We start from the raw sequence: 23,746 nt of genomic DNA, 5'->3' as shown, positions 1-23,746 counted from the left end.
TTTTCTTACAGCAGCAGTAAAAAGAAGTCTTCTGGAGACCCTGGTAATCTGGAGACTAATTTTTAGCCCATACTAAGGTTTATATCACTCTCTACCCTGATATTGCTGTGTCCCCTGTTTGAGAGTTCGCAGGGCTCCTCCTTCCAGCATGCTTACAAGACAAGGTCTTGTAACTAGCCACACTTCCCCTTTGTCTTTACACTCCTGAAAAGGGTTCCATTAGAACCTTTTTATCTGAGAGTTTCTGCATCAAATGTAATGAAAAATTAAGTAACACCCATCTCCAGGCTGCCTGCTGTGGCTCCACACAGCAATGCAAGTGAGGGTTCCCTTTACACAGCCACACATCACTCAACGAAAGGTGGCTGTACACAGAGGGTGAAGCCTGAGCTTGCTGACAAACAAGAAGCACTTCACTTCTCTAAGCAGTCTCCCTGGCCTCAAATTACAGTCCATCTCAGATAACCATTTCCTCCAACTCCAGAAGACCCTGGCCCATCACCTGTCATTTTGCAGCACTTTGATGAACCTCAGCCCTGCCATCAGCTTGGAACTGGAAGGTCTTCAAAAGGGCTTCACTAATTACCAACAGTGCCTCTAACCAGAGGGAAAAAGCCTGTGGTTTTCTGCGTCCCATGAAGCATTTTACCATCCCCTCGTGTTGGTGAGTACACAGAATTTGCAGTTTGCTCACAAACTGGATCAAACACATGAAAAGTAAAAAAAAGTTATGAAAACCAAAGTAAAATACACTGCTGCCAGCTGTGTATGACTACTTTTTAGTGCAGCCTCTTCTTTATGTTTCAGTTGTTAAAAGTCACAGCATGATACTTCATGACCCAGAAAACATTAGTCCAACACTTTCTCCGTCAGTTTTTGTAGTTACGGTGTGTGCAGAAATCTTTGCCTTCAAAGCCTTGACACACACTGAAGCATCTTAATTTTCTCCCTGTAATGCATGGTGCAGTTTTCCATCACCAAGACACGTAGTAGTGGGGGTTAACTGTTTGAAAACAGGCATCACTGTAAGCCTCAGACAAATACTTAGCTCCTACAGACCTGGAAACCTCACTGCTCACAGCCTCAGGCACCCAGCTACTTAGCTCCCACAGATTTTAAAACTTCTCTGTTGACAGCCTCAGGCACACAGATAAATGTTTAGCTCCCGCAGATCTTCAAACCTCCCTGTCCACATCCTCACACACCTAAGTGCTCATCTCCCTCGGATCTTCAAGCCTCACCCTTTGTGCCCTCTCACCTTGTATTCACTCTGTCTTTGTAACGTGGGCCACTTCTACTTCCACAGTTTCGATGGCCTGTGTCACTTCAGCCACTTTCTGTCCTTGCTGTTGAGCCAATACATAATTTACCACCTGCATGATGCTTTGGTCAGAAAGAGTAGACACTGGTGTACATTCCTCTGTAGCTGCAACCGCTTCGATGGCTTCAAGAGTCTCTTCTGTCACTACCACGGTCTCAATCTCACCGCTGTCAACACTAATCCCAGCTTCTTGTTCCTGCATGTCTGCTGCTAAAATGCTGATGGCATGCTCCACCTGTGTCCCCTGGTTATGAAACTGGAGAGTATCTTTTTCCAGCATAATTTTGCAGGGCACATAGTCCCTGTGAAACTTGGTCATGTGCTTGCGGAGCGTGCGGGCGTCGATGTACGCCTCGTTGCACACCGGGCAGACGTAGGGGCGCTCTCCAGTGTGCGTCCTCACGTGGCGCTTCAGCGAACGTGCATCTGCCCAGGCCACTCCACAGGTGAGACATTCAAATGGCTTCACACCTGTTCCCAAAGAGAAAGTAAGAAGATGACTGTTTTACAACAGATTGGACAAGATGACCTTCGAGGGTCCCTTCCAACCTGATGCATCCTGTGGTTCCATGAATTCTCTGCCAGAAACAAATCTTTTCATTACTGGTAAGAAGGTCAGTTCTGAGAAGGACAAGTTGTTGCTGTCCCTCTGTGTGACCACAGAAGATTCCAACAGCCACTTCTGGGTATCACTGGAAACAGTATCAGGAACCAGGATTAGTGTAACGCTAACTGGGGAATCTGTGAGAACCTCTCTGCATCTTGCAACACAGTACATACACAGACTCAAAGAAACAACCACCCCTTTATTGATAATGCTGTTAGAGGCTGAGAGGTTGGCCACTTGTTTCCTACATACCTTCATGATTGTTCATGTGCCTCCTGTATTCCCGGAGCTGAGTGAATTTTCTTCCACAATGCTCACAAACTCGCTCTAGATTTTGCTTTGCTCTTCCTTTTTTGCCATGTGTGGCTTTCTTCACATGTCTTCTGTACAGAGCCTTCTCATAAAATTCTTTACCACATACATTGCACCTGAAATACATTAAGTGAGAAGTCTATTGAATCCATTACTCCATGTTTATGTTATGCTTTTGCAACCAAAATGCACTTTAATTGTAGTGGGCAAGGTTTGATGGAATGGTCTCCTGTGACAAGTAGTTCCATAATCAGAAATAGAACTGTTGGACTCAAATACATTTTCTTTTATTTACAGCCACCAAGCTTCCACTTAACCATTCCAGAGCAGTGAGATAACATACAAAGCATTTCTATCTTGAACACTTATTTTTGTCCTCTGAAAACTTCATAGGTGTTAGTTCCAGGATTGTGCCAGCAGGTTAACAGCTGGAATACACTGATTTCACTCATCTGTTCTCCAGTACTCAAGACCCCAGCCAACACCAATCACTTGGTATTTCTAGACAGGCACCTCCTTGTTGACTGGCCATGGATCTCTAGAACCTTAGAATCATAGAATCAACAAGGTTGGAAGAGACCTCAAAGGTCATCAAGGCCAACCTGTCACCCAACACCTCATGACTACTAAACCATGGCACCAAGTGCCACAACCAATCCCCTCTTGAACACCTTGAACTGATGAGCACATTTTAGTTGTCAAACCAATTTCTCCTTACCTGTAAGGGTCTGTCACAGAATGAGACTTGACATGAGAATACCAGTCTTTCTTCCAGCTGTAACACTTGCCACAGAACTGACACTGAAATGGCTTCACACCTAAGTGTTTGTTCATGTGCTGCCGAAGATCTCGGGCTTCATAGAAGCTCTTCTCGCATCTGCAACAGGAAAGATTTCAGCATCTCACATCAGGAAAATCTTGGTGACCCTGATTCCAAAGGCACTGGAATGCTCTTAATTAATGGCATCTGAGGACTTGGAGAAGGCACCAATTTTTTGTCACCAGTGTCTACAGAAAGTATCACCCCTTTCCAAACTTGAGTAATTTGCTCCAGCGGAAGGTGTCCCTGCCGATGTCAGAGACGTTGGAACTAAATCATACTTCAGCTCCCTCACAACCCAAACAATTCTATTGGAAAATGAAAAAGAACAGCAGCTTCTTTGGAAGCCTAGAATATAACCTGAGGAAGCCTAGAATATAACCTTTTGCCTGTTGTGTCAGCTATGTTTCTTCTGTTACTTTTCTAGGGAATAATCAGAGGCAAACCAACTGGAAGACTTCAGAATCAGAAATGTGTATGCTACCACATGAGCTTACACAGAGAGTAACAGCTGATTTTTCCCTTAACCAGAGCAGATCATTAACACAAAGATAAGTGGGATTTGCTAAAAGAAAACATCTGTGCTTTGATGGAGATAGGGATCAAAGTATCTCCTCTGTCAAGGTCATCTTTTGCATCCATAACTGTGGCTGCCTTGTGCAAGAAAACTTCAAACATCTCTCTTCAAAACCAAAGTTGCCCCTTCTGGTATAGAATCAATGAGGTTGGAAAAGACCTCGAAGATCATCAAGTCCAACCTGTCACCCAACACCTCAGGACTGCTAAACCATGGCACCAAGTGCCATGTCCAATCCCCTCTTGAACACCTCCAGGGATGGTGACTCCACCACCTCCCTGGGCAGCACATTCCAATGGCTAACAACTCTCTCAGTGAAGAACTTTCTCCTCACCTCCAGCCTAAACTTGCCCCTGGCGCAGCCTAAGACTGTGTCCTTTTGTTCTGGTGTTGGTTCCCTGGGAGAAGAGACCAACCCCCACCTGGCTACAACCTCCCTTCAGGTAGTTGTAGAGAGCAATAAGGTCTCCCCTGAGCCTTCTCCTCTGTTTCACTAAACAATTCTGCCCTGTTGTGGATCCTATTAGCTCTGTTGTTCTTATTTCTAAGTGAGTATTTTTAGCATTCCAAGGCACCAAATAAGAACATGGCTGACAGCATTAAACTGAGTTTTCAGCAGCTAGAAAATATTGGTTTTGTCAGCACACAGTAGCACTACCACAGTGATTAAAGCTTCCATTAAAACCAAGGGCTGCATACAGTCATACACATTGTACAACCCCTCCTAACTACCTAATTGACAGCTTGGAAATTAAGCACCATTTGTGCTTTTATAGGTCACGCTTGAAAGGTTCTCCTATAGTCTGCTTAGTCACAGAAGAAGCACCCATGTTTTCCTAATGCACTAGGAGACAGCTCTTTCCACTTACAGAATGGAAATTAAAGCTAAATTAAAATCCACAGAGGTCATAAAAGTTTCATCTTCAAGTTCACTGCAATACTCAGTGAGTGTTCACAGCATTGTCAGGGCTGGAAGGGATCTCAAGGATCATCTAGTTTCAACCCCCTGCCATGGGCAGGGACACTTTCCACTAGGTCAGGCTACCCAGAGCCACATCCAGCCTGGCTTTAAAAACACCCAGTGATGAGGCTTCCACCACCTTCCTGGGCAACCTGTTCCAGTGTCTCTCCCCCCTTATGGTGAAGAACTTCTTCCTAATGTCTAATCTAAACCCACCTTCTATTTGGGATCAATTTTCCCAAGTCTTATCACTATCTGACACCCTAAAAAGCCCTTCACCAGCTTTCTTGTAGGCCCCCTTCAGATATTGGAAAGCCACAATAAGGTCTTCTCAGAGCCTTCTCTTCTCCAGACTGAACAATCCCAACTCTCTCAGCCTGTCTTCATAGAAGAGATGCTCCAGCCCTCTGCTCATCTTTCATAATGAGGTTCCTGCAGAGCTGTTTGCTAAGCACAGTGTGTATTGTGGTGCACTCCATCTCTTAATTTTATGCTTTAAGTCTTACATTCTGAGGCAGTGAGCAGTTTTATGCTACAAGGAACTTCTAATCTTCAAATTTACTGGAATCAGTAATGTTAATTAAAGAAAAACAAAGCCCCCCCCAGAGAAAAACCTCACCAACCAACTTACTGAGTACACTGATATCCACGGACTTCAGGCTTTGGCTGGTGTTTCTTTATGTGCTTACTGAGTCCTGATGCCCTGTGGAAAGATTTCCCACAGATGGAGCAAAGGTACTTGGATTCCCCTGATAAAAAGAGAACAAAATATGTTACAAAGCCAGGCCTCTCTACCTCTGCAGTGTTTTGCTCTTCTCATATGATGTAAGTAATCAGGTAAGTGCTACAAAGAGGACTTGGTTTAATTACACACAGATGGAATCTTAAAATGTATTCAGCATGTGCCAACATGCAAATACACAAAGCAGAGAGCAGCAACTCCAAGTGACTTTATGGCATGTTTTTAAACACAGGTGCAACACTGCAACTAATAATGAGCCATGAAATGTGAACAGCCTAAATTGCCCTTGCTTGAAAAAAAATCCACCATTTCCTGTGTCCATATAATAGGCAGTTTCATCAACAATGCAGCTTGCAGATGCCTTACATCTTGCATGTGTCAAACAACACTTTAAAACAAAAGGTTTCCACTCTCATTCCTCAGTGTAGGAGTGCTGAGTACTAACAAATACAGAATTAACCAGGTTGGAAAAGACCTCAGAGATCGAGTCCAACCCATCACCCAACACCATCTAATCAACTAAACCATGGCACCAAGTGCCTCATCCAGCCTCTTTTTAAACATCTCCACTATGGTGACTCCACCACCTCCCTGGGCAGCCAATGGCAAATCACTCATCCTGTGAAGAACTTCTTCCTAACATCCAGCCTCAACCTCCCCTGGCACAGCTTGAGACTGTGTCCTCTTGTTCTGGTGCTGGTTGCCTGGAAGAAGAGACCAACCCCCACCTGGCTACAACCTCCCTTCAGGTAGTTGTAGACAGCAATAAGGTCTCCTTTGAGCCTCTTCTCCAGGCTAGGCAACCTCAGCCTCTCCTCACAGGGCTGTGCTCCAAACCCCTTCCCAGCTTTGTTGCCCCTCTCTGGACACATTCCAGCAAGTCAACAACTTTCCTAAAGTGAGGGGCCCAGAACTGGACACAGGACTCAAGGTGTGGCCTAAACAGTGCTGAGTACAGGGGCACAATGACCTCCCTGCTCCTGCTGGCCACACTATTCCTGTTACAGGCCAGGATACCATTTGCCTTCTTGGCCACCTGGGCACACTGCTGGCTCATGTTCCGCCTACTATCAACCAGTACCCCCAGGTAAAATAAGCCCAGAAAAATAAATGTAAAATGATTACTTATCTCCATCTCAGCTCCCTGGTCAGTAGAAGAAAAGAGAGAGAAACTACTATTTATCTGTTTTTTAAAAGAAAAAATACAGCTCCACTAACACTGAAGGACAATGTTGAAGTTCAAAGCATGCAACAGCCAAACAAAGAATGCTCTTTCTCATGACTTACCTGTATGAATGCTCATGTGCTCCTGAAGGCTTCTTTTGGTGACAAAAGACTTCTCACACAAGTCACACTTAAACTGTTTCTGTACTTCATGGAGAGCTAAGTGCATTTTTAATCCATGTTTATATGTAAAGGTCTTGCCACAAACCTGAAAGAAAAACCCATGCCCAGTTGAAGAGGACAAATAAAATTCATTATGCAATAGGTGTTTATCTTTGAACACACCAAAACCTCCTCCAGAAACAGGATGGCTAAGCCTGTGATTTCACACTAGTGGCAGAAATAGCCTGTTAAATAACACTACTCAAAAAAAAGCATTCTTCTGGATACAGAAATATGAACTTTTGTGATTCAACTTCATTCTCAGTATAGGATTACAAGAATTGTCATCAAGAATGTTACAGTAACTCTCCCTATTCTGAAGTGACCTAAATTTTAGGACAGAGGACCAACCCTAAAATAGCAAGAAAAATGTTACTAAGTTGATGAGAGAGTAGGAGGACTTTCTCTTTACCTTGCATGCATGTGGTTTTACACCTGTGTGTTTCAGCATATGTATTCTGAGAGAATAAAGCTTGGGGAGAGTTCTTCCACAGATATCACAAATAAATTCTCGTTTAGTTCTCCCTTTCACTGAAGGGACACCTGCTTCCTCCACACCAGCAGCTGCGGAGCTCCCCTCAGTCTTCCGAGTGTGCCGGACGAGATGGGCTCGCAGAGAGGCACCGTACTGGAACTCTTTTTTACACAGCTGGGGAGGGAAAAAACCATGACAGCTTTATTATGCATTTAATGCTGAAAAATCATTTTCTTTAAAGCTTAGAATAGGTACTTAACTCTTAGTGGGCTAAACTTAAGAATTTTGAATATATAAATGTGAATACAGAACTGCTCCCTCCCCTCTTCCTTGCAACTGTTAACCATTTGGCAATTAGGATGTTAAAAATATAACAAATAGAATAGAATAATAGAATTAACCAGGTTGGAAAAGACCTTTGAGATCATCGAGTCCAACCTATCATCCAACATCATCTAATCAACTAAACCATGGCACCAAGCACCCCATCCAGTCTCTTCCTAAACACCTCCAGGGATGGTGACTCCACCGCCTCCCTGGGCAGCACATTCCAATGGCCAATCTCTCTTTCTGTGAAGAACTTCTTCCTAACATCCAGCCTAAACCTCCCCAGTGCAGTTTGAGACTGTGTCCTCTTGTTTTGGTGCTGGTTGCCTGAGAGAAGAGACCAACCCCCAACTGGCTACAACCTCCCTTCAGCAATAAGGTCTCCCCTGAGCCTCCTCTTCTCCAGGCTAAGCAACCCCAGTTCTCTCAGCCTCTCCTCACAGGGCTTGTGCTCCAGACTCCTCCCCATCTTTGTTGCCCTTCTCTGGATACCTTCCAGCAACTCAACATCTTTCCTAAACTGAGGGGCCCAGAACTGGACCCATTTACTCATATCTATAAAATATTTGTCAAGTGTAAATTAGCAAACCATTAGCAATCCATTAGCAATCATTATGAAAAATGGACAAGAGAAGGATGTTGTCCTTCATACTTGCCATAAAAATAATATCTGTAAGAGTGTTTCAGCTTTAGGTATAGCTAAAAGTTTCATTCACCTCTAATTGACAAGTCTTTTGTGCTGACAACTAATAAAAGGACTAATTCAGATGTAAAAAAAATGTATCTTTGTTTCTCTTATGTTCTTTCATATTAACCATCCTTCAGTGGCTTATCTTCAATCTTATAAAGGGCAATGAGGCTGGTGAGAGGTCTGGAGCACAAGCCCTCTGTGGAAAGGCTAAGGGAGCTGGGGTTGCTTAGCCTGGAGAAGAGGAGGCTCAGGGGAGACCTTATTGCTCTCTGCAACTACCTGAAGGGAAAATAAGAACACAAGGAAAATAAACACATGTACAAAAAGGGGCAAGAAAAAGAATTACTCACATCATTACTGAATGAAATTTCACAAAGAGGGAGATTTACAGAAAACAAAACTCCAACTTACTGGGCATTTATAATCTTTAGATCTTTCATGTTTCAGTGTGTGCATGATAAGTGCATAACGCCGCTGGAACTCCATTCCGCACTCAGGGCATTTGTGATGAGATTCCACTTCGTTGTTTTCCACAGTCTCTCTTTTGGGCTGTTTCATTTTCTTCCCTCTTTGTACCAGCTTCATGGCAACCTAAGTTGGAAAAACATAACCCACTAATGATCTTCACTACACCGCACTTCACATTTCCTCTGCAAGTTAGCACTCAAAGATGGTGCTTCTCTCCGTTACTATCATGTTTTGCTCACTTTCTTTAGCTGCTAGGAAGTTATCCCCTTTCAGTTCACCACAACACTACAGAGGTCATGGTGAGTAAAAAAATGGTCTTGTTTCAAAGCCATAAATATGGTTAACACTTTCTATAATTTATAAACCATGGGTTAGCAGAGGGGTTGGACTAGATTTGTCAGAAATGTTTTGTTTAAAGAATTGTTTTGTTTAAAGAAGACCTCTAAAATCAGAGTCCAACCACTGACCTAATGCCACCATGGCCATTAAACCATGTCCCACAGTGCCATGTCCACACACTTCTTGAACACCTCTATGGATGATGACTCCACCACCTCCTAAGGCAGCCTGTTCCAATGCCTGACAGCTCTTCCAGGGAAAAAAATTTTTCCTAATACCCAATCTAAACATCCCCTGGCAGTAGGGTTTGGACTCCAGAGGTCCCTTCAAAACCCTACCATTCTGTGATCTGATTACAGTTATAGGCAGATTACCACCAGTTCAGAAACAACTACCTATCGCTCAAACAAACAAAAAACTCCACACCAAAAAACCTCAATGCTTAGAATCAGGAAAGTCTTTTCAGAGTGGTCTGAACACACTGGCCTAAAGACAGATAGAATACCTGCTGGATTGCAGATTTAGGAATTGTCTTTCTATTCTGCAGGTTTTTTTCAACTCCTTTGTGCAATCTGATGTATCCCCCTTCACTAACAGAACGCTGGCGAAGCTTGCTTTTGTAGCTATCATCTTGACTAGAAGCTAGGCTCTCTGGTTGTGAAACTGAAGTGCTCTCTTCTTCACCTTTCCCACCACATGTTTGCTTGAGTGCTTCTGAGGAATCTTCAGAAGCAGTGTCCACATTTGCTTTACCACTTCCATTTTGATCTGTCTCAATGTCTGGTTGACTTCTTGTGTGCGTGACTTCCATAGCCGATGGCTCAGCCTCTACTACAGACACAGTGCTGTCAGAAATGTTCTCCAGCTGCTGCATCTTAACATCATTTTCAGCTGTTTCATGCTGTTCCACAGGCTTTGAAAGACCATCTGGAGTGGCCTCCACAGGCTCTGAAGGCAGGCCAGGCTGTGGTACTGATGGCTCCTCTGTCCCAGCAGAGGAAGGAGCTCCATTCACAGCTATTGTCACTTCACTGGCTGCAAGTTCAGTTTGCTGAGCACCATCCACAGGCTGTGTCTTGGCTTCAGTCTGCTCTGCTAAAGTTTGTGTTGACTCTACTGTTTGAATGTCTCCCTTCTGGTACACTGTGATTTGTTTCTCTTCCATCTGTTTGTGCACATTTTCACACATTTCAAGGACCTCAGGCATGAAGAGGTGCTGGGCAAGCATCGCCACTTCTGCCATGCTACAGAAGTCAAAAGTTAATTCTGAGGTATAAGCAAATTCCAACAGAGGCAGGAAACTGGACTTGCAGAACCCTACCAGGAGTAAAACAAGAGATTAGAGCAAACAGTGATGACCCCAAATTACACCAAGACATCATACAACAGTTCACCTTTGATATGGTTAAGTCTGAAATTTAGAGCAAAAGACACTTGCAAGTAACAGTGACACCTGGGATTTAATTAATTGTAATTGACACAAATGCATCCTCCTTGTCTGTTATACATGGAAGTAAACTCATGCAGCTTTTGCAGCAAGTAGGACCAGGGGAGTTTCACAATAAACTTTCTAGGTTTCAAGATGCTGAGAGAACCACAACACCTTTAAAGCAGATTCACCTTAATTTAATAATCTTATCGGACCAACCACATTCAGGATGTAGCCAGGACTTATATGGCACAAAAATAAGTGGCTAATAAAAAAAAACCAATAGAGGAAAATGCTTTAAAAGAAGCATTTGGTATAATTTCCCAGTTCTGTAAATCAGAAATATTTACTTTAGGAGACCTTCTGGACCATCTTACTAGAAATCCATTGTTCATGCAGAAACAGACACAGTTCAGAAACTGAAGAGAAAGCAATGCTGCAGATGTGTTCTGTACGGTATTCTTCACCACTACAAGGGCATTTTTGAACTTTGACGTTTACCTCCTACCTTTAAGGTACCAGAAGGTTTGGGAAATAAGCAGAAACCCTCCCAGGGTTTTTAAGATGAAATCACATAGTGCATTCAGTACAGAAAATGAGAGTATGCAAAACCAGAGCCATCACTTTAATACTGGAAGTCCACACAAACTACTTTTAGATTAAAAGAGGTAAAAAAAGCAAGATAAAAATATTTGGTTGTCATGAACACTTAAGAAAAGAGTGAATCAAATACTGTACATCTTACTTAGAATATGATGGTTTCTAGCTTTGAAACCCACAACAATTCACCTGACAGATCCACTACAGCTTCATGACTAGAGACAGCTCCCTTTTCAATGAAGAGCTCTCGGAAGTACTCGCTGCTGGCTGCCAAGACAGATTTGTGAGCTTTGTACTCCTCTCCTTCAATCATCAGAGTCACATCACAGAACTGATTGGAAAGCCTCTGTTGATTCAGTTGGTTTAAGACTGACTGAGAATGTTTGGAAGATGACTGCTTCACAAGGCCCTTACTGTCAACCTGTCAAACAACATTATGAGAACTTAATTACAGTCAGACTGTAGCATTTTAAGCATTCACATTGAGACACAGACAAGAATTATTTTCTCTAAGAGTACAATCAGTTCAAGCCTGTATAATACAGATCTTAAAACTTTACCATTGTTTTGTTTCTGTAAATTCCTCAAGTCTCACCCACCCTCCAAACAGTTAAAACAGAGAGCTGGAAAAATGGGAAGATATGGATAATCAAGCAGGTTTTTGACTGTATTTTTCAATGCTACAGTCAGAAATGCTAACAGTTTAGATTCAAGTGTCCTTAAATGTGTATAAGCCCCCAGCTGTCATCAAGAATTTTACATATTAATACAGCATCATCTCTTAAGGAACAAATATAGGTTCCAAGAAAATCTGAGAAGGTGATGGTTTACTCTTATACTTTTGCCATTCATTTTCCCTTGGGTCCTGCATGCATAAATAGCAGTTCAGGTGATTTTATTTCCCAGAGATGATGTAACTATAATGATTTTCATGTCATATATACACCAGTAGCACATTCCCACAAAACAAATCTCTTTGGCAACACTAATGTCCTCTTATTATTGCAATGGAAAATAGGTGACTCAGCATTAACAAACATCTTGAATACACTCAGATGTAAACAATGGTACTTACAAATACAAGCTCATGCTTTGCTATTGGCTTCTTCTTCACAGGCTTTGGGGATGCAGCTGGGATTGATGCTGTGTTACTCAGTTCATCATCTGTTTCATTACTGTCTTCATGAGATTTTGCATCCAGTCCTAATTCCTCCAGCATTTCAGAAGGATCTGACAGAGATCTAGAACGATCCAGCTTTTCCTGGCACTTGCTGCATTCCTTAATGTAGTCTTTAACCTGCTTAAGAATCCCTTAGAAAAATTAATGGAGCTCAATTAGTCTTCTCTTCATTCAGCTTACCCTAAACACATACATAGGTGATTAGCAAAACAACATTACATACTTATTGAGAAAAATCAAGTTTGTCAGCTACACTTCCCTTCCCTGACTTCTTTTTACCAATTCTTCTCTCACTATTGCATGACATTATGTCACCACTGTAATCCATTATTTACTGGAGAGAGCGCATTTGAGACAGTACTGTATCACAGAGACTCTCCCAGAAAGATTTTTAAGGCTAGGAAAAAATATTTGTGTTTATACATTTACCCCAAGAAAACCAAAACAAGGAAAGCTGTAACCTGATCCTGCACGTAGCCTACCCAGCTACATGGGGACAAGAACTGGAAGACTCACCTAAGGACTCTCACATAATTAGGACCAACTGGGTTATATTCGATGATGTGGATATCTATTATCTGTTTAGGATTTTGACATTGAAAGAAATTAATTTCCTACCAGTACGTCAAACCACATAACCAAATAACTCAACAGCTCCTAAGCTCAGGGTCCTCTTCTGGGTACCCAGGCATTTTTAGTGTGTGGCTTTCAACCCAAACTAGTTTTCTTCATTAGGACAAACTGGAAGCATATATATAACAGCTAGCATGACTTAAGAGCGTGGGTTAGACTTGCACCACTCACACCTCCTCACAGCAAGAGATGTGCTATCATTATATATATCTCTGTAAGGACCAGGAAAGCACAGGCTTCAAGACATTCTGACCCAAGACATTCATACCTATTTCAAGCATTTTTACATTTCCTTCCAGACCTAGTTCTCAGAAAAGAAGGTTTCTGGTCTTCATATTCCATATCTAACACTCTTCCAGGACACTGGGCCACACCCCAGCCCACTGCTTCCCAGTTACAGTGCAGACAGACCCTTCTCAGGATGATGAGTGGGTAAAAGCTGCTGTCCACTAGCAGAAGAGGATTATAACAGCAGAGGAAGGAGACATGGGTAGCAAAACTGAAAGCTAGGCATGAATTTTAGTATTCTCAGTGCATACACATTAAGAGAATACATATTGTGCAAATAAAGGTATCAACAGGATCAAAAGGCAGAGTACAGAATGCCCTCTTCTGACAAGCAGAAGATACACTACTGAAGGAAATTTCCAGCATAGGATGAGAGCACATGCCAGAGCAGCCCAATATTGGGTAGAGCATGAGAACCCAGCCAAAGGCAAGATGACTATGATCCAGAATGAATGTCTCAACTTTGAGACACCAAATCCCTTTTCACATTCAAGATCTTAAAGTCAATGAGATCTACACTGGAAGGACAGGCCACAGCTAGAACAAAAAGCCTCCAAATCAAGACAGTGCAAACCAAAGCTTAACAGACTGATTAGCAAAACAAAACCCAAAAGACAAAAAAAAAAAAACCCAGAACAAGAAAAGCAATTCAAACAGCAGTTGGGCCCTGAGCAACTGCAAGTGAGGTATCTGCTCAATGGATACATAAGACTAAAAATAGAACACCAAATCCAAAGGGAACATGGACATAGAGCTGTTGACTCAGCTGAAAGAAAGCCCCAGTTGGCAATTACTGATACTTATACACTTCTGTTTCTAATGGCTGTAACATCACTCAGAATCCAACAGAGAATTAGTCTGGTCTTTTTGGCTTCTCCTTGGAAGAAAGAGACAAACACGAGCACAGGGACTGCAGGCTAGATTACACACGTGAACACCATCTCATCTGCATGCTATTTGGAAAAGGTATTAGGAGGTTAAAAGCTGAACTAGGTCACCCTACACAACACACACAAGCTTGAAAAATCACTACCAAAAGTGAGCTGTACCTAACACCTGAATGGGGACAGTCATGCTCTATGTTTCCATACATTCAAAATACCACTACTGAGTAAGACTCATAGAACACAGAATCATAAAGTTCTCTTCCAACCTTGACATTTTTGAGATCATCAAATCCAATCCCTTGCCTAGAGCTCACAATCCCACCTCTACTGCTAAGGCACTACCACAAAACTGTCCCTAAGCACCACATCCATGCATCTCTGCAATACCGCCACGGATGGTGACTTCACCACTTCCCTGGGCAGCCTGTTCCAATGCTTGACCCTTCCGTGAAGAAATTTTCCTAATATCCACCCTCCCCTGGCACAACTCGAGGCTGTTTCCTTTTCTCCTGTCACCTGTTGCATGCAAGAAGCAACCGACCCTCACCTCACTCCAGCCTTCTCTGAGGTAGTTATAGAAGGCAACGAGATCTCCTCTCAGCCTCCTCTTAAGACTAAACAAGCCCAGTTCCCTCAGCCGTTCCTCATGAAGCACTTCACCGGCTTGCCTGCTCTTCTTTATAGAGAGAAGCCACAGGACAATTTGCTGACCAAGGTGTAACTCTCACAGCAACTCCTGCCGCTAAGCAGAGACCCACAGACCATGCGCTTTGAGCCGGCGTGTTTCAAGGCATCAGTCAGCCAGCAAGTGACAGTCCCCTCCCGCTTTCTCCAGGGACGCTACACTGCCACCCTCCTCTCAAACGCGGACATCGCGGCAGCGCCGCGGGGGCTGCAACCTCAGCTGTCAGCCGCCCTCCGCCCTCCTCTCGGCGTGGCTTCTCCCGCTGTCCGTCCGCCCCCCGCCGCGCCCGCTCACCTCGCCACCAGTATTTCTGCGACAGCCCCTGCCAGGTCTGCAGCCGGGTTCGGTGGGTGCCGTCGGGCGCTAGGTGGGCGGCGCGGATGAGGCGGGCGCGGCGCTCGGCCTGCAGCACCACTTCGAGCTCGGTGAAGCGCTGCTGATCCCGTTGCCGCCGCTGGTAGTACAGAGTGCCGCCGCGCACCACATAGCAAGCGGCTGCCTTGCGGATCTTGCGCTTGGCGTTGCCTTCCGTCCCCGGCGCGTAGGGCTCCCGTTCATTCGTCAGGTAGCGCAGGATGGCCAGGTAGCTTTCCTCGCTGGACATGATGGGGCAGAGGTGAAGGAGGACGGGGGTAGGGAGGGTGAAGGCGCTGCCTCCGCGCCCTCAGAGCCACGCCAGGCTTCCCTCCTCGCCGCCAGGCAAGGGCACGCCGGTCTCGGAGGACGGACGATGGGGGAAAGATCAGACTTTCGGCTCCGGGGCGGTGGCGGGCACGCCCGGGCCAGTCACATGCGGAGGGCCCCTGGCGAGAAACGCGCTCCCGGTGCCCTCGCCGCGGGGTCCGTCAGACTGCGGAGGCGCCTCCCGGGGCAGGTAGAGCATGCGCTGCTGAGGGGGTAAGGCTAGGCGCCTACCGCGCTGCCGGCGGTTCCTCGCCCGGGCCCGAGAGCGTGAGGCTCGGGTCCGACGGGAGTCAGGCCCGGGGTGGGAACTGGAGTTTCGCAGCCAGCGGCGGCGGGTGGGAGGAAGAAGCTCGGGCAGCAGCAGCGACGGAAAGACAAAATGGCTGCTGCACAAAAGGAAGTGAGGTCAGAAGCCCGCGCGTATCTGAGGGGGCGGGAAGGGGTGGGTGCTCAGCTAAGGCTCAGCTCGCTGGGGGAACGGAGCCGCCATCTTGGAACCGGGCAAGGGGAAGGCCGGGCGGAAGGGTGGGAGCGGCCACCTTAGAGCCGGGTAAAGCCTGTGAGGGTGGGCGCGGGCATGGTGCTGAGGGCAGTGGAACGCCCCTACACAAGTACTTTTACAGCCCTATTTCCCACGAGAGTGGTCTCCACTTCAAAACTGGCTCGGGAGTAGGAGCGGCGAGAAAATCAGAAGCGTGGTTTCCCGTTGCAGCGTGATCAAACCCATCCGGAGCACCACTGCTGGCGACAGCTTGACAGCTGCAGCAGCGCAGCCAGGCTGGACGCGGCATTGAGTGCCTCCTCCTTTTTTTTCTTTTCTTTTTTTTCCTTTTGTAAAAGAAAGGCAGTATTCTGAACACCAGCTGCTGATTTTCCTTGTCCCGGATGTGATCTGGTTTTGTTTTACATCCTCGAAAGAGACGTGATATGCAGGATGCCCATGCACAGGTAGGAGTGTAGCCAGCAGCGACTCTTGCCCTCCGCTTAGTGCTTACCAGATGGCATCTGTGATGCCTCCTACTGAGATACTGAGTGGATGAAGCAAGTATGACAGAAAGTCGAGAAGATGATCAGAGAGAGAGAATGATGCACTAGACAAGACTGGGCAGAAAGGGAAGGCTTTGTGAGGACCTTGCTACTGTTCACAGCTGCCTCACCAGAAGATACAGAAAGGCTATCAAGAGTTGCACAGTGATGGGCAACAGGCAGATTATAACACAGGAAATTCTAGTTATGTATAAGGATTTTAAAGTATTTTTTACTAAAAACATAGTGGTGGGCAGATGCTGGAACTGCTTGTCCTAGGACATAGGGCATCTTCTCTCTTTAAAGTTGTTTACAAGTCAGCTGAGCAACTTGATCTAAATAAACATGTTTTGAGGAAGAGTTGAAATAGATGACCTCTGGAGGCCCTTTTCAACCTGCATTATTTTGTGGCTCTGTGAAAAATTCAAACATTCGGTTTGTTGTGACCATTTAATACAAGGTCAGTTATGTCGTGTAAGCTAAACACAAGGACTTTATTAATTTCCATGTCAATTCACTGAATAGCTTTGAGCTCTGTAGTGTGCAGTTGCACCAGGCTGCTGCCCTGAAGTTTGCCTCACTCAAATGAAGCATAGCTTGTGAGAGGAGTCATCTGATGGGCCATTGTTTAGTTTGTCTCATCTATCAGCCAAAACTCATGAATAAACAGCAAGGAAAGCTAATCTTGGAGCATTTTTGTTCATCTCTGCAGTGACACCAGGCAGCCAAATCCTGCAAACTTCAAAGCATTAACAAATACTGACTTAGTCAATTTTTACATAGCATTAATGGTATTTCGAGCCAATTGTAAGGGCTCATCTTCACTTTCAGCTTTTTAGCTGAAAACTTCCACAAGCACGCACACAGTGTACCAGGTGCTTTATACAACAATCATATAATCAGGATTTTATCTAGCTGTCACTAACACAGGTAACTTTCAGGGGTGTTTTCAGCCTTTAAATGATCAAAAATGCCTTTTCCTGTAGCAGCAGTTTTCCCTTCCTTCTTTCCCCCTCACTTCTGGTTCCTTGACTTTCAAGCATGTTAACCACTTTGAATGCCTTAAATCTCACTGTGAACAGGAGTAGCTCGTATGCTAATTATGCTTGGTTTGGGGGTGTTTTTTTACAGCAAAAATCACTGATGTTTGGACAACACTGGTGCAACTTGAGGTAGATTTAAACAGCTTGCAACCTTCATCTAGACCTGTATCTATTAATAAACCTAAAACAAATGTAATGTAACTCAAGAGAAATTTAATAAATGGCCTCTCTAGGGATGAGAGAATGTGGAATTACTAAGGGAGCCTCTCTCTGCATGCCCAAGGTTAAATATGAACCTAAATGGCCTTTAAGTAAGTGTATACCATCAACTGCACTTGAAGCTCATTCAGCTTTCACAGCCATCCTTTTCCTGACAATAGTTTTCAGCAATTCCATCATTTTACTTGCTGACCCAGGAATTGCATCTGAATCTCTGCACCTAACAGCCACACAGTCTGTCTCCTCTATGCCTTTTTTCCCAACCCCTTCCTCCTTTGATCCTCTAGATCATCTTGCTACACGTGCACACAAGGGATTAATTAGCCTTTTAAAGTCATTTACAGACAGTACTGCCTCACATCCTGTTAGTTAACATCTCTTGAGTTTAGAAGTATCTTTTTATGCCATTTGTGATAGATGTGGAACCTGTACTTACATGCTGTTTTGTCCTTCAGAATACAACAGCTCTGCTAACATCAGCTCCATCTTCCCTGACACCCAAGTCACTTGTGAAATGTGTGCTAAACCACCAGATTGTCCAAGAAACCAAGTGTTTTGGGGCAAGATGATGGGTTTTTTCAGGCTGCAAAACCAGACATGGTTATACTGAAGAGAATTAATCTGAGAATATCTCACACAAGGGAGGAGAACATGGAACAAACCATGAATGTTAGTCAGATGTTTATTCAGAATGCTAACAGTTTGGCAAGTTAGCGCTTTCCACCAACACGAGGAGCAGAAACCTTGACTGGCTTCACAATCTTCTGCTTAGGTGCTGCCTTTGTAGGAGCCTGTAGAGAAATAGTAAAAGTATGAGTGAAAAGCAGCAATCTATCTGCAGTCATGAAAGCCTCCATGTGTACTTCATATAAAGATTCCTGTCAGAAATCAGGCAAAATCAATCTTACCAGAATTAGTCAGAACTACAAACTATGAGATTAAATCATGTTATCAGACAGTTGTACCACTGGAAGCCTACAATATGCAGGATGCCAAGATACTGGTAAGTAATAATGACAGAGATGCAGACATTCATCAATATATTGCTACACAGTGAACATGTCACATCCAGAGAAGTTTCTAGCTATCATATGGTCAGAAAGTTGGTTTACTGTAGCATTTATTTCTTCTGTAAAAAAAGATTTGTGCTTTTCAGCTGTTTAGTACCAAAGTTTGGTCAACGTGCTTACAGAGCCAAACACAGATGGTCATTTCCCCTTAAACAATCCAACAGAATACTTTTCCAACACGGTATATTCCATTTTATGATTTCTATCCACCTACTGCATCTTACCTTTGCAGCAGAAACAGCTGTTTTCTTGGTTGCCTGCTTAGCCTTCTTGGCTTCTTTTGCAGCCCTGTTCATTCAGAGAAAAGAGTAACAGTTACCACCTCTGACATTGTTTCTTTGTCTCAATACTGTAAGAAGTTCCTAGGACGAAGAAATGAATACCTTATTTCAGGTTTATCCTCTGGGGAAACTATTAGAGACAGCAGAACAGTGGGTCCCTTTTCACAGAAGGAGACCCAGGAGAGACCCTTCCCTGCTGTTACTATCTCTTACTGAGGTTACTCAGTATTATCTCCAAATACACTGAGTTAAACCAACCACAATGAAGCTTACGGAACATATATAGAGAATATTGAATATATAGAACACACAGAGCTTAAGCTGTTACATGAAAAGCATTAATCATCTTTGAAAAGCCTGGGACAGCTCCATTTATCTCTGACTTCTCACCTAATGGCTTGTTCCCTCTGTGCCTTTCGTACTTCGGGCTTCTGATTTCGTTTAGCCATGATCTCAGCTAAAGATGCACCAGTAATAGCCCTCTGGAACTTAACAGCGCGGCGTGTACGCTTCTTTTGTACCTCTTCCTAATATGACAGAAGACAGTGTTACAAGACATTTAGTAAAAGGCTAGAGACAATTATAGAAACAGGCTGATATTAAGATTGAATCCAAAAGCTGTATACATTAGAATTCTACTCCTTTTTTACCAGATGTTTACCCCCAAATTTTACCAGACTTTGCAGAGTTAGACAATGGTTGGACTTGATGATCTTAAAAGGTCTTGTCCAACTGAAACAATTCACTGACTCTGGGATACCTCACTTAGGAGGTAACCAATTTCTTGACTTGCCAAAGCAGATAAATAGCTAAAAAGAGCAATGTATTCTCTTTTGCAAGGTGTTCAAAGTTAAAAAGCCCCACAAAACAACAACTTTTGCATTCTTCTGCAAGCTTACTGGCAAAAACATTGACTTACAGAATCAGAGAATCATTAAGGTTAGAAAAGACCTGCAAGATCAAGTCCAACCTTCTACCCAACACCTCCATGACTACTAGACCACTTGTAATACTTACACAAGCCCTTCTAAATTCTGTTATGCTGTGCAAATTTAACAGAACTGAAAATTCTTCATGCTACAGGCCTTTTTTATATATATATAAAAATAATAATACTAATAAAACAAAGACCTCATACAAAGTTACAGCCCAAAGTTTTCAAGAAGTGTTTGTGAAAAGTTCCCCCACCCCATAACCCCTAAATCAAGCTTTCTATGATGTCACCACTGAGGAAATTTGCAAGTCCCAACCTCTAGAAAGTCTGCATATTAAACAGCACTGCTCATTTTAAGTAAAGCTGATGACTGTGATTCTGAGAAGTCCCTCAAAGAAGTGACACAATCCACATGCAACGGTTTTGCTGATCTGCTTAGCTTTCAAACATAAAGCTGCACATAAACGTATATAAACGCGCTCCCATCTTCACCCTTGCTGACCAGCATACTCAAGTTACCTCCACCAGACCAGTGAGCACAGAAAACTTCAGAGCATCAACAGCTGGCATGTACTTACTGACTGTCCCTTCTTGTGTTTACGCCGATACAGAACAGTCCAGTTGATCTGACGGGGGTTTCTCTTAGAAAGGAATGCAGACTCACATTTTGCATTCAAGAACTGAAAAACCTGAGAAGGGAAAGGATTTCAGGTAAGCTCTATTTCCAAATAAAGACATCATCACAGTGCAGTAAATTAAGTACTTTTGTTTAATTCAGTGTTTTTTTCACAGTGATGCTTTTGTATTTCTCTACGTAACTCTGACAATTAAAAATTGTAGAAGATAATGAAAAAAAAACCTGAAGTTTGCAATTTTGTTCTGTTGACCTAAACTGATCTCTTACAAGGCATTCTGAAGCCACTTAATTTTTTTGAGGAAAGCTTGCATTACCACTTGCATCCTCTGCTGCACTCTATGCTAGGCACTGCATTAACAGCCATGTAGCCTGGAGAAGAGGAGGCTCAGGGGAGACCTTATTGCTATCTACAACTACCTGAAAGGAGGCTGTAGCCAGGTGGGGGTTGGTCTCTTCTTCCAAGCAACCAGCACCAGAACAAGAGGACACAGTCTCAAGCTGTGCCAGGGGAGGTTTAGGCTGGATGTCAGGAGGAAATTCTTCATACAAAGAGTGACTTGCCATTGGAATGGGCTGCCCAGGGAGGTGGTGGAGTCACCATCACTGGAGGTGTTTAGGAAGAGACTGGATGGGGTGCTTGGTGCCATGGTTTAGTTGATTAGTGTTGGATGATAGGCTGGACTCGATGATCACAGAGGTCTTTTCCAACCTGCTTTATTCTATTCTATTCTATATCCAGCAGCATTCTGATAGTGTCCTCAACTATGAGCTTCCTGTAGTCAAATATTGGCTAAAGGAAGACAAGGAGACTAATACACTGCCCAAATCCTTCTTGCATAGTTACATTAACCTTTTTGCCTAGAATAACATGCAGAACTAGACTGATTTATTAGCTATACAATTCAAGTATAAACTAAACCCCAGGAAAGAACTCAAGGATACATTCAGTCTGTTAACTGTCACCTCCCAGGAGATTCTGTACAGCAAGAGTGTATGCAAAGCCTCAACCTTTCTTTCAGAGATATGTGTAGCTTAATTTCTGATATCCCTAACTGTATGAGATAGGAGAGTATGTGAAAGGGCTTTCCCTATTTTATCCCAATGATCTGTACCCAGCTTATTGCCAAGTCTTGTTTCAGCAAATCTCAGTATTAGATGCTCTATGTTTAAGTCCAATTTTTACAGGACTCGGGTACTTTTGTCCAGATGCTTTCAGACATCCTTCCCAAAACACACCCTACCGACTCAAAATTCCAAGCATAACCAAAGTCCTCCTACGAAACACGCCTAACAATAGTCACCGAAAGAGACATAGGGATACTATTCTCACACCGCTCAATGTAAACAATTCAGACACATGCTACAGCAACGCAATCGAAGACCTCAGCCAACACCAAATTCCCCACCGTGTGTCAAAGTGCGAGGCCTTCGCTTCCCTCAACACCGCGACAGCCCCTCAGGCCTCCCATCCTCCCACTTTGACAGGGCCCGCTCCTGTTAGCCTCTCCTGCTCCGCATGGCAGCTGCCCCCACCCCGCGAGACTCGCCCGGACCTCACCTTGCCGTCAGTGCGGGCGTAGCGGCGCCCATGGCCCGGGTAGATCTTGTACCCACTGAAGCTGCACAACTCGACCCTGCACGGGAAAGAAGAATTAGGGGAGCGCAGGTTAGCGGGAGGAGAAAAAGGCGGCGTTCACGCGGCCTCCACGTAGCGGATGGCCCCGGATAGGGCGGCGGGGAGCCGCCAAGTTTCTTACTTCATGATGGCGGCAGCTCCGAGGCTGGCGGCGGCCGGGCCGAAAAGGAAGAGAGGCCGACAGGAAGCGGCGCACAGCACGCCGGGAACGCCCCTCCCGCGCACGGCCTGACGGGAGGGCAGCGGCGCAGCGGCTCCCCGGCTGGAGGGCTGGTGGGGGTCTAGTAGCAGCGCTTACGCCGCCGGGGCTTCCCGTCGGTCAGTTAAAACCCTGCCAGGCGGCTCCATAAGCAGAACATCCCATCCTAGCGCAGAATAAAAAATACAGGTTTTCTGTCGCGGTGCACTGTAGCCGTTTGGCGTCCGGCGCTCTGTTGCCTGGCGGCGTTGGCAAGCTGGAAACATGGCGGCCACGGGAGTTGTGGCGAAGACTGAGACTGCCTCGCCGTCTGCAGGTGGTAAGGGGAGCACGGGAGGCATCAAGCCCGCCGGGTTGCAGGTGTCGGGGGCCGAGCGGGCACTGCGCCGGTGGGGGTTTGTTTGGGTCGTCGTTGTGTGCTGGCGAGAGGCGGGGGTGCGCAGAGCACCCTGGGAGCCGTAGTTCGCAGCAGGTTGTGCTCGCGTTTGGGGCTCGGATGTCGGACTACAAGTCCCGCAAGTCGCGATGGCTCCATGTAGGGCGCGGGGTGCTCGGCTGAGGGGGAGCTGTGGCGGCTCTGGAGGGGCAAGGGTGCGCCATCTCCTTTTAAGGGGTACGGGAGCGGCTTGACTTCTCCCCGCGTACGGCCGTCACCTGAAGCCACCAAGTGGGGCTGGAAGCCGTCAGGACGGCGCGAGGTGACTATTCGTGCATCCTGGCCTGGGGAGCGGGGGTCGCTGCTCAGCAACGGGTTTGGCTCTGGACGTGGTCCGAAGGGCGCCGAGAGGAGCTGCCTATCCTGCTTTGGTCGAGGCCCCTGAGGAGGGGTTTGCCCGCAGCCTTGTAGAAAGTAGACTAGGAGTTAAGATACGGCCCCATTTTCCTGCGGTGGAGGGCAGAGAGGTCTTGGGGGGCAACTCTTACTCTGAGGGTGCAGTGTCTTGCTTTTTGCTTCTGTCTGAAAGGATATTGGGTTATAATCACATCTGGCCTTTGAGGCTTAAGGGATTAGTGAGGGAGTAGAGGCCTGAGCAAAAATTATGAGCTTCTGCCGTCTCTTAATGTACATAGTTGCCAAATGAGTAATAAGCAGTTTTAAAATGTTTTTCTGGGTACTGTTAGAAAAGTCACATTCCCTAGGTATTATAGCAATTAGCCTTTATAGTATGGAATTATATTAACTCAAGAGATCTAGTTTCTGCTGTGTATAGAGAGTTTCTTGCTTAAGCGACCAAACTAAATGATGTTCAGCTTATTGTAAGGAGGAGACAAACAGACCCCCTTGGCAT

General features: G+C 44.9%; 2 protein-coding genes across 2 annotated transcripts; both read right to left on the bottom strand.

Annotated features, from left to right (window-relative positions):
* Positions 1-512: 512 nt before the first annotated feature.
* Positions 513-15,624, bottom strand: ZBTB11 (zinc finger and BTB domain containing 11). Its single transcript, XM_054163529.1, has 11 exons — positions 15,023-15,624; positions 12,131-12,366; positions 11,245-11,476; positions 9,532-10,343; positions 8,631-8,810; positions 7,139-7,375; positions 6,628-6,772; positions 5,230-5,347; positions 2,959-3,117; positions 2,181-2,356; positions 513-1,792 (listed from the first exon to the last, which is right to left on the bottom strand). The coding sequence occupies exons 1-11, from the start codon at positions 15,330-15,332 to the stop codon at positions 1,266-1,268; spliced, it is 3,132 nt and encodes a 1,043-aa protein (XP_054019504.1). The 5' UTR covers positions 15,333-15,624; the 3' UTR covers positions 513-1,265.
* Positions 15,625-18,364: 2,740 nt separating this feature from the next.
* RPL24 (ribosomal protein L24) lies at positions 18,365-22,465 on the bottom strand. The gene is made up of 6 exons (XM_054163548.1): positions 22,380-22,465; positions 22,181-22,256; positions 20,564-20,674; positions 19,442-19,578; positions 18,995-19,058; positions 18,365-18,491 (listed from the first exon to the last, which is right to left on the bottom strand). The coding sequence occupies exons 1-6, from the start codon at positions 22,382-22,384 to the stop codon at positions 18,411-18,413; spliced, it is 474 nt and encodes a 157-aa protein (XP_054019523.1). The 5' UTR covers positions 22,385-22,465; the 3' UTR covers positions 18,365-18,410.
* Between the last annotated feature and the right edge of the window lie 1,281 nt (positions 22,466-23,746).

Source organism: Dryobates pubescens, chromosome 8 (assembly GCF_014839835.1).
Source record: "Dryobates pubescens isolate bDryPub1 chromosome 8, bDryPub1.pri, whole genome shotgun sequence".
Classification (NCBI taxonomy): Eukaryota; Metazoa; Chordata; class Aves; order Piciformes; family Picidae; genus Dryobates; species Dryobates pubescens.
The sequence above is the reverse complement of the archived record's forward strand: the minus strand, read 5'-3'. Positions and strand labels throughout refer to the sequence as shown.